This window comes from Gymnoscopelus braueri (genome assembly GCF_963280865.1).
Source record: "Gymnoscopelus braueri genome assembly, chromosome: 12".
In the NCBI taxonomy this organism is placed as follows: Eukaryota; Metazoa; Chordata; class Actinopteri; order Myctophiformes; family Myctophidae; genus Gymnoscopelus; species Gymnoscopelus braueri.
Window position 1 is genome coordinate 13,153,304 of NC_137614.1, and position 12,919 is coordinate 13,166,222.

Consider the following 12,919-nt stretch of genomic DNA (forward strand, 5'->3'; position numbering starts at 1 on the left):
TTAGGTCCCCAGCAGTATTTACTACAGGATGGGTGACAATCGCCTGTGAGAGAGAGAGAGAGAGAGAGAGAGAGAGAGAGAGAGAGAGAGAGAGAGAGAGAGAGAGAGAGAGAGAGATACAGAGATACAGAGTGAGAGAGATAACTCTTATTAAACACACAGACAGTTAGATACATTAAGATTATCATCTGTGCTAAAATATATATAAACGTATATATATATATATATATATATCTTAACACTGACCCATCTTTCCATTGTTATGTATATCAATGGCGGCACTGCTATCGCTCACTATATCATGCCAGTCAATCCAAGGGCCGTGGATCAGATACTTGTTGTAGATAATCTGCACTCCTCCCTCCAGTATCTCTGTGAAAAAAGGAGAGCAGGAAAGGGTGAAAATGCGGAGGAGAGGGTGCTATGATATAAGGGATGGAGAGAAAAAGAGGAAATGTCTGTTGGCTGCGGGTTATTGCAGTTGTTACGATCAAATCCAATTGGCTAGTGTGCGGGGTTGTCACGACTATAGGGAGCGCGGGTGGGCGTTAGTGTTTAGTCGACTAAAGGCCTTGATGGCGTCGTAATGGCTGATTTTACACTTGGTTGCATGCTGAAAATAGCCGATCTACAAGCTCACAACGCGTCGCAGCGCGACGCGTTGTGAGCTTGTAGATCTGCTATTTTCAGAGTGCAACACCAGAGCGCAACCAAGCATAAAATGACTTAGTTAGTTAGTTCTACTGGATCTCTTCTCCACTAGTCCCTCACTAACATTTTAGTCTAGTTTTTATTTGTTGACGAAATTGTCAATATATTTAGTCTTAGTTTAAGTCATCGTAGCTTAGTTTTTATTTCGTTTTTATTTAGTTTTCGTCAGTGAAAAAAGGTAGTTGACGAACATTTTTCGTCATAGTTTTAGTCGACGAAATCAACACTTGTGGGCGTTCATACCAAGTGCGCAGGTCAGAAATGGAGAGAGGAAAAAAGAAAAGAAAACCGTTTGCATGCAGGAGAGATGCTTGGAATGGAACCCTGTGTGAATAAGAGTAACACACGGGAAGGCAACAGAGGAAGGAGCTGTTGGAGGGTGACACCGTGACGAAGCGCATGACTCAGAACACAAAACAGGTAGACCCACCTGAGTCCTGACAAGCCTATTGATAAAATATAATGTACTGCCTTTTCCAAATGCCTCGAAGCCCCTGGAAACGAGTGTTGATTATATCAGGGAATTACAGTCAGTTCCCAGGGTTGGTTGGCGCCATGACAAAGTTAATCTAGTCTGGCATTAAACTACAGCTCCAACATGCCTCAGTGCAGCACTTTGGAAAAACCTGCTCTTCTCCTGGAAACACTCGAGTGATACTTTGATTTGATTCGATTTGACTTTATTTGTCCCCGTGGGGACATTTTGTCCTCTGCATTTAACCCAACCTAAGGAGCGCTCTGGGACCAACTCCAGCTGTAATGCCAGTACCTTGGTCAAGGGCACTGGCAGGAGTGCTGTACCCAGCATGCATGTCTGTTGACGTGGGAGGAAACCGGAGCACCCTGTGGAAACCTAACACAAACAAAGCCCACACAGAAAGGCCACCTCTTCTCGCTGTGAGGCAACAGTGATAACAACCCATTATCATACCCACATATACCACCCACATACCTACGCAAATATATGTCATTCTTCATGGACATGTTTTCATTGTAGTTATGAGTAAGACTTTAGTTATCGATCTTTCCTCACACCTTCCTGTGTGGGGGGGAAGGTTCTACAACACATTTACAAACCTCACTCTCAAGCATTTTCTTGTGGTGGTTTTGGACAAGATTGGGCACATTCATTGCAGTTGGCCATACATACACAAATTTTTTACTTGCATCCGATAGGAATCTCACAGAGCCCTTTGGACCTCACCTATTTATCTGTCCCTACATAACCAAGGGGGGGGGAATATTATCTAGTATCTCCTGTACTTCTAACTGAATTGTTTATATAGAAATTGTATATTATTCTAATCTGTTTGGTGACAAATTTGGTTGACATGAAAATTAAAGAGGAATTTATAAAACGGAAGCCCGACACGGGCATCAGTACAAGGGCCGTCACCAGAGGGGATTGTGAGGTGCAGTCTAGACGCACAGCCTTTGCGCAAAATTCCTTTTCAGTTGAAGGAAGCACAATTGTCCATACTTTACATCTTTTAAGGTCCAGCTCAAACATGTGAAAATGTTTAAATATAGGCTAAAATGTTTTCTTTAGTGTCTTGTATTTTAGGTAAAAACTAGGCCTTTTTTACCATTGTTTTTTCTCTTCTGTTTGTACCCTTTCAGTAATGTTTATAAGCGGACTTTTCTTTGTAATGTTGCTTGTTTTCTGTATGGGGACTACGGATGGAAATTAAAATTCTTGCTAAATCTGGTGTATTTACGTGGCATTGTATGCGTGGTGTTCATTAATATGTGCTCTCCCTTCCAAATAAACGTATACATGAATAAATAAAGTAAACACTGGTTATATTATTTCACTTTTAAAGCATTAATCAATAATGTGTTCAAATCCAGTTCTCCTGCGCAGAAGACAACATTTCTACCGGTGGACAGCTAAGACGGAACGTCTACTTGGGCAGGGAAGATATTGCATTTTAAGCTGCTTCATCCAATAGTGTGTAAACGGATAAAAAAAAAAAAAAAAAAGTCTCAATAGAAGAGCACTGCATATGTGCAACTATTATATTGTATTAACATACTCTACCATACAGATTGGTAAACAAAAAAAAGTATTAATTCAAACAAGTTCCGGTCTGTATCTTATTTTGTTTCCCTTTGTGTGCCACCTCCTCTTATCCTTCTCGTTATTTTATTTTTCTGACATTGCCTACTAACCTGTCAGATTCGTGAGTCCCAGGTACCGCAGGCCATTGGAGCCATCCTTGGGGTAGTTGAAGAAAACCGACAGAGCAAATTGCTTTTCGTACAGGTTGTTCCCTCTGATGATCCGTAGCTGGTCCAGAGGGAACTTATGGAAGTTGTTCATGGCGATGAGGATGTACCCTGTCACCTCACGGATTGTCTGGGGAGGAAGCATCACCAATGTACTAACAGTCTATATGACCAGGAAATAATAATAATAACAATAATAACAATAATAATAATAATAATAATAATAATAATAATAATAATAATAATAATAATAATAATAGTAATAATAATAATAATAATGATAATGATAATAATAATAATAATAATAATAATAATAGTAAATTATGCAAGGTAAGAAGTCGGGAACGATGCAAGTTGGAAACACATGCCCCACTCGTTGTACCCGTCTGTCTGTCTGTCTGTCTGTCTATATATGGAGATTTCTGTATCTGTCTGTCTGTGTCCCTTTTATGCCCATTTACGGAGTCAACATGCTCCATATATGGGGATTTGCGGATTTATCACTATTTTATATTATCGATCCGACCTACTTTCTACTTGGCACTTCACGCCTCGGGTCCTTGCCGATATGCACAGCGAGTTTGAAGTCGGTGGGTCGCATATATGGGCATGTCCATATACTGTATGGGCATAGCAGTTTGACCAGCGGTTCTGGACAACCAGATCACCATATACAGTATGCCTACAGTATATATGGGCATAGACTCGAGATACGTGAACAACAGATGGACAGACAGACAGATGGCCACAGAGACGGACAGAGATTTCACGCATTTATAGTAGGATTTAATATTCATAAGTGGAAGTGGCCATGCCAAACTGTGTACATTTTCTAAATTAAACTAAACACCACAGCACCGTCTTGTAATATTAGGCTATAAACAAAAAGCCATTAGATCTTGAATTAAGATCTGTGGTGATGTTCAAACTATCTTTCCCTTTCTTTGTATTCTTTCAGTTTAAGTGACAATTGTGACTGTGCTTCTTCCTTTTGTTGTCTTCAGCACTTTCCTCTTTAACAAAAGAGAAGACTACACAGTAAAATCCAGAGTATTAATTTAACCGAGTGTAAAAATGGACCCAAAAGGGTCCACTTTTACTAATTTACCCCTGAGAGTGTAATAAAAATAGAGCCTCATGGCCATGGGCCCACTGAGTTAAATTAACACTCTGGATTTCACTGTGTAGTCAGCAAGACTTGGCATAGGCTTGTAAGCTTCTAGCATAAAGGAATGTCCCATTACAGGAAAATAGAGAGCATACCGAATACTATGCCCTGCTTTTGATGCAACTCTCATACAAGCTCTTATGTGAGCACTGTTTTTCTCAATAAGAGACAGCCGTGGCAGTCATAATATAATTTGAGTTATCTCTCTGGATATTACCAAAAATAATGACTGTGGATCCTCTCCATCCTCACATAACTATAAACCACTGGTTATCAAATACCCCCATTTGAAAAGATTTTGTGCCAGGGAGTAGATTTTTAAACATTTGCCAACATGTTTTAAAACAGTTTAGGGTGTTTAAACTGTTCCTCATTTTGCTGGGGACCCCCGGGACAACCTCAAGGACCCCTGTGGGTCCCCTGAACCCACACTGAGAACCAGTGTGCTCTAGACCAATGTTTAGAAACCTAAATTTCAAGGTCTCCCCTTAACTCTGACAGTATACAAATGGAACCAAATGGACCTGTTAGGGTTCATTTGGTTACATTTGTATACTGTCAGAGTTACAGACTTGTAAGGGTCCATTTAGAACCCCCTAAAGGAACCCAGAGAGTCTCTGGAACTAGTGCTCTAAAACGACCCTAGAGGAAACATATATAGGCGTACTGTAAACATATACACATGTAAAAGCATTACCCCGAGGAAGGAGAAGTCCCAGTTCTTCTCGATATGAGTGATCTCCAGGTTGCCCATGACGATCTCACAGCCGTTGTAGCGGTCTTTGATCATGTTGTACTGGTGCACCTGAGAGCCGGTGAAGCTCAGGCCATTCTGGGTACCGGAGCACACCACTGAGACACACACACACACACACACACACACACACACACACACACACACACACACACACACACACACACACACACACACACACACACACACACACACACACACACACACACACACACACACACACAGGGTTAAAAAGATACGTTAGCCTACGTAATATTTTTTAAGGTTTTCAGAAAAGAAGAAAAGAAAAATCACTATCTGCCTAAGTCATCTAGTTGAACTAACTCTGGTCCATAGCGTTAGAACTCCTTCTAACGCTATGGACCAGAGCTACATTCACCCTGCCTTATTGCCTATGTCCTCAGCCTGTCAGAATGCTTTACATTCCAAAATCAAAAAGTTGACTTAAAATGACTTTAAGGCATGTAGTGATTTTGGAATGTAACAAGCATTGTGATAGGCTGAGGACATAGGCAATAAGGCACAATGAAGCAGCAGTGTTAGGAGAGTAAAGTTAGGCAGAATTTTCACTTTAGTACAGAGTACAAGGTTGGAATAAGCAGCATGAACCTCTGTCAACTAACTAACAGGGTAAGTGGGAAAGTAAATAGAGTGCTGTCAAGGAATTAGGATCAATTATGTAGGCCTAATTGATAAACAAACGGAGTCAGAGGTACTTATTAGAAGGTGGTGGTGTTGGTGCAGGACATATACAAGGACAAGCTGCACCATAAACAATAACGATCAGGCCTAAGAGAGACACCTTGGCTCTTAAAACATGCAAAATATCATATATCAAAACAAAGGGCACAGAGATGAATAACAAAAGGTGAACAACATAATGTACTAGAATAAAGGTTAGATATAGGCTAAACAACCATAATAACAACAACAAAATTGTTCCTCGCAACCAACACCAGGGTAAGTGGGAGTGGGAGTGCTAAGAAAACAAGTGTTACAAGGTAACTACTAGGATAGGTGGTGGACATCAAACCTGGCATCAATCTAAAGCAGTGGTTCTCAACCAGTGGTACGGGGACCACCAGTGGTCCTTGGCGGGGTTCCAGGTGGTCCCCAGCTAAATGATGGAGTTGGAAACCAAATGGATTCTTATAGATCTTTAACTCTTGAGAGTGTAAAATGAAACCTTACACTCTCAACAGTTAAATTATTGTTAAACATCTGCATTACTTAATTGTTATTTTGATCAACATTTGCCTGTTATCTCTCCTATGGTACCAACATCAATACAGCATGGAATTGAGGACAAAATCTTATCCAACGACAAAATATTCTAAGTCTTGGGTCTGAGAGTCTAAATCTCATCAAATGGTGGTCTGTGGCTCAAATGCCGAATAAATAATGGACCTTGATATGAAAAGAGTTGAAAACCACTGATCTAAACGACATACTGAGCATCTGTGAAGAAGTAAACAACGTACATCAATCCACATCTACATCTAACTGTACATTATCTACACACAGGCTACAAGTGCAGGTGCATCCCACAGCTTGAGAGTCCGGAGGGAGAAGAGTCTTAGGTCGCCTGGAACGCTGTCCAGGTCAGTGGTTCTCAAAGTGTCCGGGGACCCCCAGGGATCCTTGGGGTGGTGCCAGGGGGTCAGCATCACAATCATTTTAACTTTATCCATTTATACGTTGGCTATTCAAAAATAGCAGATCTACAAGCTGTACATATCTGCTATTTTTGAAAAATATTGAAAATATTTGGAAAATGTTGAATTATTTTTATTTTGTTTTTTAACATGAATCTTCTCTTCTGGTGGTCCCTGGCACAAAACTTTTTCAGATAGGGGTCCGCGGTCCAATTACATATCAATTTGGGGGTCCTTGACTTGAGATTGATGAACGAGGTTTGCGTGAAGGGTAATATATTGTGAATTGTGAATGTCGCAATTTTGAAAAAAATATATATTTTGTGTTGAGTCTGGCGTAGAGGATTGCATCCTGTGCCAGAAAAAAAATCAATACATTTCAATAAAGACATGTGCAGTGTCAACAACAACTTTAGTGTGAGTGTAAATAGCACTTTCAGCATCTTACTTTCCAGCCACCACATACATACTTACATACATACCCTAAATCTTATTTTTATTTAACAAATTTTTACCCCTTTATCTCCCCAATTTGGTCATTATGCCACTTGATTCCTCCCCACACACAATTCTGTGTGTTGTCACTGCTGTTGTGTTCTACAGGCTCACCTGCCGTAGAGGAGCCCCCACCGGGAGAACATAGCACCTCCGTCCTAGTCCTCCCGAGCCCCGCCCAACACTCCCCATTGACAGGTGCCGTATGTGCGGTGACAAATATCACCCTCCCCGCTTCCGGTAAACACTTTTTCCCAAACAGTGGGCCGGGAGCCATGTTCTTATGGACCCATTTTTATGGGTCGCGAGTAAATGTCCTCCTTTTTTCGTTTCCTACATAAAAAAATATAATATTTATATTATTTCAAAAGATTTTTAAAAGTTGAAACAAAAGAATCACAACTTCTCATCAATTAAAAACTATTCCAACATTTTTCAAAAGTATTTCATAAACAAAATGTAAAAATAAAATAATTTCCATAAATAAATAAAAACAACGTTCAAGCTCACAACGCAACATGAACCCTAGTGTCCCTATATTCTGGGGGCGAACATTCTGTCAAAATAGCTGATCTATACAAGCATGCATCGCCTTGCGTTGCGACGCATCGTGAGCTTTACCTCAGCTTTTTTGTATAGACCCCTGGGGGACACCGGTCAACAAAGTATATAACGGTCTACGTCTACACGTCTATTTTTCGGCTGTGTCGTCTGTTGTGTCTGTTGTTGTGACTGCTGCTGCGTTTGATGCAGAGCAGGGGTGGGCAGGCAGGCCATAACCCCTTTACATGGAGTAGTGCAGGCCCGGGGCCGAAGAACTGAAATATGAGGACAAAGTACCGCATTGTGATGGCACTATAAATGTGGACAGTGTTCCAGTGAGTGAGCAGTGATGCAGTGTCAGACACTGCTGCTGTGTGTGTGTGTGTGTGTGTGTGTGTGTGTGTGTGTGTGTGTGTGTGTGTGTGTGTGTGTGTGTGTGTGTGTGTGTGTGTGTGTGTGTGTGTGTGTGTGTGTGTGCGTGTGTGCGTGTGTGCGTGTGCGTGTGTATGGGGTATGGGGTCTGCGATGCTGCTGAGATCATAAGGAACAATGGGACATGTGTGAGAAGTACATTCTGGCAGCGGGAAGGGAAATATCGTGAGCGGAAGACACACATACTATCTCTTATTGAACAACATGGCAGTGGCACATACCCAGTGTAGTCGCTTTGTGCACCTGCAGTGGTCAGTGCACACGTTGTTTCTCCTCATTAGGGCAGGGGTTCAAAAGGAGTTTTTAATCAACTTTTAAACTAAAAGCCAATTCACTTATTGATTCTGAATCCTTTTGAATCTCTTGTCAAATATCTGGGGTAAACAGTCAGTTAGTGGACAATAGAATACTATTTCTCTGTGCACTTGGTGACAATAATCTTTCAGTGTTCTAGAACAACAGAAAGTAATTCAATTTCAACGTTAAAGCATGTAGAGCAGACTTTTGATTTGGAGATTGAAGATTTGATTTGAAGTAGATTTGTCTGACTGAGTACTTATCAAATTTAAATAATTCGCCTACATTGAAGAGTTGCCAATACTGTATGTGACCATCGAAACTCCAACCCTATTCATAAAAAAGTGACACAATCGCCTTTGCAAATCATAAAGTTGAACAACTTCACTTGATATTTGAACCCTTACATCCTTCACTCAGGTAAACAAAAGCAGTGCAGATCACTGTCATATAGAGTGCTGTATGCTGGCAGGGAGGACGCTTTAAAGATAAAAGAGCTCTCACACACACACACACACACACACACACACACACACACACACACACACACACACACACACACACACACACACACACACACACACACACACACACACACACACACACACACACACACACACACACACACACACACACACACACACACAACCTACATACACTGTACATAGTATGTAATCCATATCTTAGTCCACTCATTCATTTACGCATGTTGTTCCTAAGCAAATATTGGCTCTGACGAGGAGTGGAAGTTGTAAGGGAACTTACAATGCCGCTTATCTGGGAGAGAACACAGTGATTCAGGCTCAAAAGCCCTCGGTAAACACACAGATGGGTGTGGACTGCCAAGAAGCAAGATAAAAACAGACCCCCAAAAGAAGAATGTAGCTACGGCCAATTAAAAAGCAGCTATTCACAAATGGAACACACACATGCACACACGCACATACATAATGGCTTCCACAGGTTTTTAAATGCCATGTCATCCAACCTGGGTATTAAGGCTTTACGATCAATTTCAGCGTATACACAACGCAAATACACTGAAGTGCTTGTGTAATCCATAACAAATTAGAAATGACAACAGCCTGCAGTAACTGGCTCACTGTCGTCATTCAATAAAATGAAAAACTAACCACATAATGGCACTTTGGACTGTACTGAGACTGTAAGGTCAACAATGAACAGGTGAGGTGAGTGAGCAGAGTGACTGGCAACGTGACACACCTAGGTGCTACAGGAAAAGAGCAATAAAAAGTTTTATTTGTCTGATTGATAAGTCACCTGCACCAGAGTATTACAGGTGTGTGTGTGTGTGTGTGTGTGTGTGTGTGTGTGTGTGTGTGTGTGTGTGTGTGTGTGTGTGTGTGTGTGTGTGTGTGTGTGTGTGTGTGTGTGTGAGAGTGAGTGAGTGAGCGAGCGAGCGTGAAAGAGAGAGAGATAGAGTGATGGTGACTAACGTGAAGAAGACATGAATGAAAACCAGTTGTGTAAAGTAACTAAGTACATTTACTCAAGTATTGTACTTAAGTACAATTTTGAGGTATTTTACTGTTATTTTATGTACTTTTACTTCTACTCCACTACATCTCAGAGACACATATTATACTTTTACTCCACTACACTTATTTGAAAGCTTTAGTTACTAGTTTCTTTGTAGATTTTTTTATTATTATTACAAAACATACATTAACCACTTCAGCCCTATATACATTTCGGCCAGCTTGTAGATCTATTTTCAAAAGATTTGTATACATTTGAAAACTTGAAATTGGACATTCTGTATAATGAGTACTTACTACTTTTGGTACTTTAATACTTTTGTACTTTTACTGTATTGCAGTATTGATACTTTTACTTAAGTATTTCAACACAAAGCATTAAATCATTTGGTGATTTGTATGGATAACAGCACGAAGAGCTATAGCTCATAAGTTGTTTACATTACAAGATCATAAAATGATGGTCGCATAGAAGCACTCTATGAATCACCTACCCTCATGGGTCTGAGACGAGATGGTCTTCAGGTGGCAGCAGACAAACAACACACACAACAAGGGCATTCTTCTCCAAGGGTCCATGTTGATGTTGATGCCCATTCTAGCTGTCAGAGGCATATTATCATGATCTATAATTATGGATAGTTCAGAACTCTCTCTGAACTTGGTTTTGAGAATAAATTAGCGTCTCTCTCGTCAAATCAAGTGTGTAAATGTTATATTCCCAGGGCTCTCAAAAAAAGAAAAAAAGAAAAAGAAACCACAATATCCGGAGCTAAAGCGAAGATTAACGCGTCAAATGTTTCCTCTAGAGGTTTAAGAGGAGGGAGCGTCAGTCTGATCTGAACAACATAACAAGTGGCAGACAGTCTTCAGTCTTTGACGCTGAGCGCTGCTCCCAGGCGGCCACTGCTGATTGGTCAGGAGGAGTCCAATTAATTTACCAATCAAAGATCGTCCCTCTTCTTTCTGCTTAGTAGATGTTGCTGTAGATCCGTGATTCTTGTCATTCTTTTTGTCCAAGGACCTCATAGTTTGATATGCATTGTTAGACCAGTGTTTCCCAAACAGAGGGACGGGGCCCATTTTTGGGTCGCAGACCCATTTTATGGGTCTCTTTTGAAAAAAAAAAGAAAAAAAAAACTTTATTATGTCAAAAGATTTTCTAAATTCTTAAAAAAATACTAAAAGAGGGGAAAAATCTAAATAATTCCAGATTTTTTCAAAAAATAAAATACAAATATCCATGAATCATAAAACCCTAAGAAATAGTGAAAATAGCAGATCTACAAGCTTAGAACTTGAGATGTGAGCTATTTTCATTACTAAACATTGCTTAAGTGGTTAATTAATAATGGATACATTCTTTGGTAAGTTTGGGTCCCATGCAGGGAGACACCAAATAATATCTTTTGGGTCTCAGCTGAAAAAGTTACATTAGACCATGAACCCTCATTGATACAGTATTTACAGTATTTTATATACAGTATTTTGTTCATTTAACTGGGAGTCAGACTACAACAAATAAAAAGACAACTGTTGGATGTTAATGATTAGGTTTTCTTCGCTTTTATAGCAAATAAAAGACAATCACTCAAATTATCACAATGAAACAAAAATACATAACAACTAGGCCTATAAAAACCATGAAAATCTACTATTGACAGGTTGTAGTCCAAGTTACAGTATTTTGCCAAATGGTGCACATTTAATAAACTTCTTTTGTTGAATTATTTTGACAGATACAAATTGTCAATACAAATATCTATCAATCAATCAATCAATATAAATAAACATTACAATGCTACTCTTCTTTATAGGCTACCTCTTTCTGCATTATCACAGTGGTTCTAAAAGTGGGTCTGGGGACCCCCAGGAGTCCTTGAGGAAGTTCCAGGGGGTCCCCAGCTAAATGATTGATAGTTAGGAGGAACCAAATGTACCCTGGCAGGTCTGTAACTCTCAGAGCGCACAAATGGAACCAAATGGACCCTTGCGGGCCCATTTGGCTCCATTTGTGCACTCTCAGAGTTATGGAGGTACATCCATGGCCTAATAATGCATACCATCTGGGGGTCCTTGAAATGAAAAAGTTTGAGAACCACTATCAGAGACTAGCAATGGTTCACATGATGCTCGTCTGCCTCATGTTTCAGGGCATCAGAGACGCGATTTCCACTTGTTCACGCAGAAAGTCTTTATCTATGTGCAGTTATTTTGGTTGTTTGCTGCTGCATGTGGAAGCAGAGCTACTGGCTGCCAGTCATTCGCAGGGCTCTGAGTGGCTGCACTGTTCCCCTCTAAAGAGCAGTATTGTCCCCCAGCCCTGTCAACTGGTTAATCACTTCTTTGATGCGTTTGGGGCAGCCCGTCACAATGGACACATTGTCAATTGGTCAAGTGACTTCTGATCCCAAACAAGAACATGCTTAATTCGACAAAATGGCCACAGAGCAATAAGCATTCCTACGCGTAGGCCTGTAGTTATACACATGAAAAGGGACATGTGAATGTACAAATGAGGAGATGTTACTAAAATTCATCATTTTGTTGAGACCAGATGTTGCTTCTAGCCTACTCTGTTATCACACTTTTGTGTTTTCAGACTTTTCCTGATTGTTTTAAATAAGACCCTGTAATGATTTAATGATGTAATTACACAAGTGACTATTATCCTGATTATTAAACAAATGATCATGATACATTTGTTTATGTTTGTTAATTGAATTAGGTCTGAATCTATCTAGTCTTCCTCTGAAAAATCCAGCAACAGGCCAACAACAAACCTCCAAAAGTAAAACCTGCCAGTGCCAGCAGTGAATTATTTTTCCATTAGAAGAATAGTACAAAACAGTCCATTAATCTGGTGGGCATCCAACATAATAGATTGCTGCCACCTAGTGTGTTGGAGTGTAGACAAGACAAGGCCCAGCCATTCTGCAGGTGCAGGAATACATACTGCTGTCTAGAAACATTTTAACTTTAAGAACCATATCTGTCGTTCAGCTTATATTCCTCTGTCATTGTTGTTCACACATCTCTTAACAGAATATCAAGGAGAGTGTAAACAGAGTAACGAATGACATGTCTGGTTAAAAGGAGACAGAAACGGGACAGGGAACAGAAAGAGCATTGTTCT

At 40.3% G+C, this 12,919-nt stretch overlaps 1 protein-coding gene across 1 annotated transcript in view; it reads right to left on the bottom strand.

Annotated features, from left to right (window-relative positions):
- Nucleotides 1-10,607, bottom strand: part of erbb3b (erb-b2 receptor tyrosine kinase 3b) — a 30,677-nt gene extending 20,070 nt beyond the window's left edge. Inside the window, exons 1-5 of the mRNA XM_080443644.1 lie at nucleotides 10,278-10,607; nucleotides 4,806-4,960; nucleotides 2,884-3,070; nucleotides 247-372; nucleotides 1-43 (exon numbers count right to left, since the gene is read on the bottom strand). The exon at nucleotides 1-43 is cut by the window's left edge and continues 20 nt beyond it. Coding sequence (XP_080299770.1) covers nucleotides 1-43; nucleotides 247-372; nucleotides 2,884-3,070; nucleotides 4,806-4,960; nucleotides 10,278-10,398 — 632 coding nt within the window. The 5' untranslated portion in view covers nucleotides 10,399-10,607. The remainder of the gene's footprint in view (nucleotides 44-246; nucleotides 373-2,883; nucleotides 3,071-4,805; nucleotides 4,961-10,277) is intronic.
- Nucleotides 10,608-12,919: the final 2,312 nt, after the last annotated feature.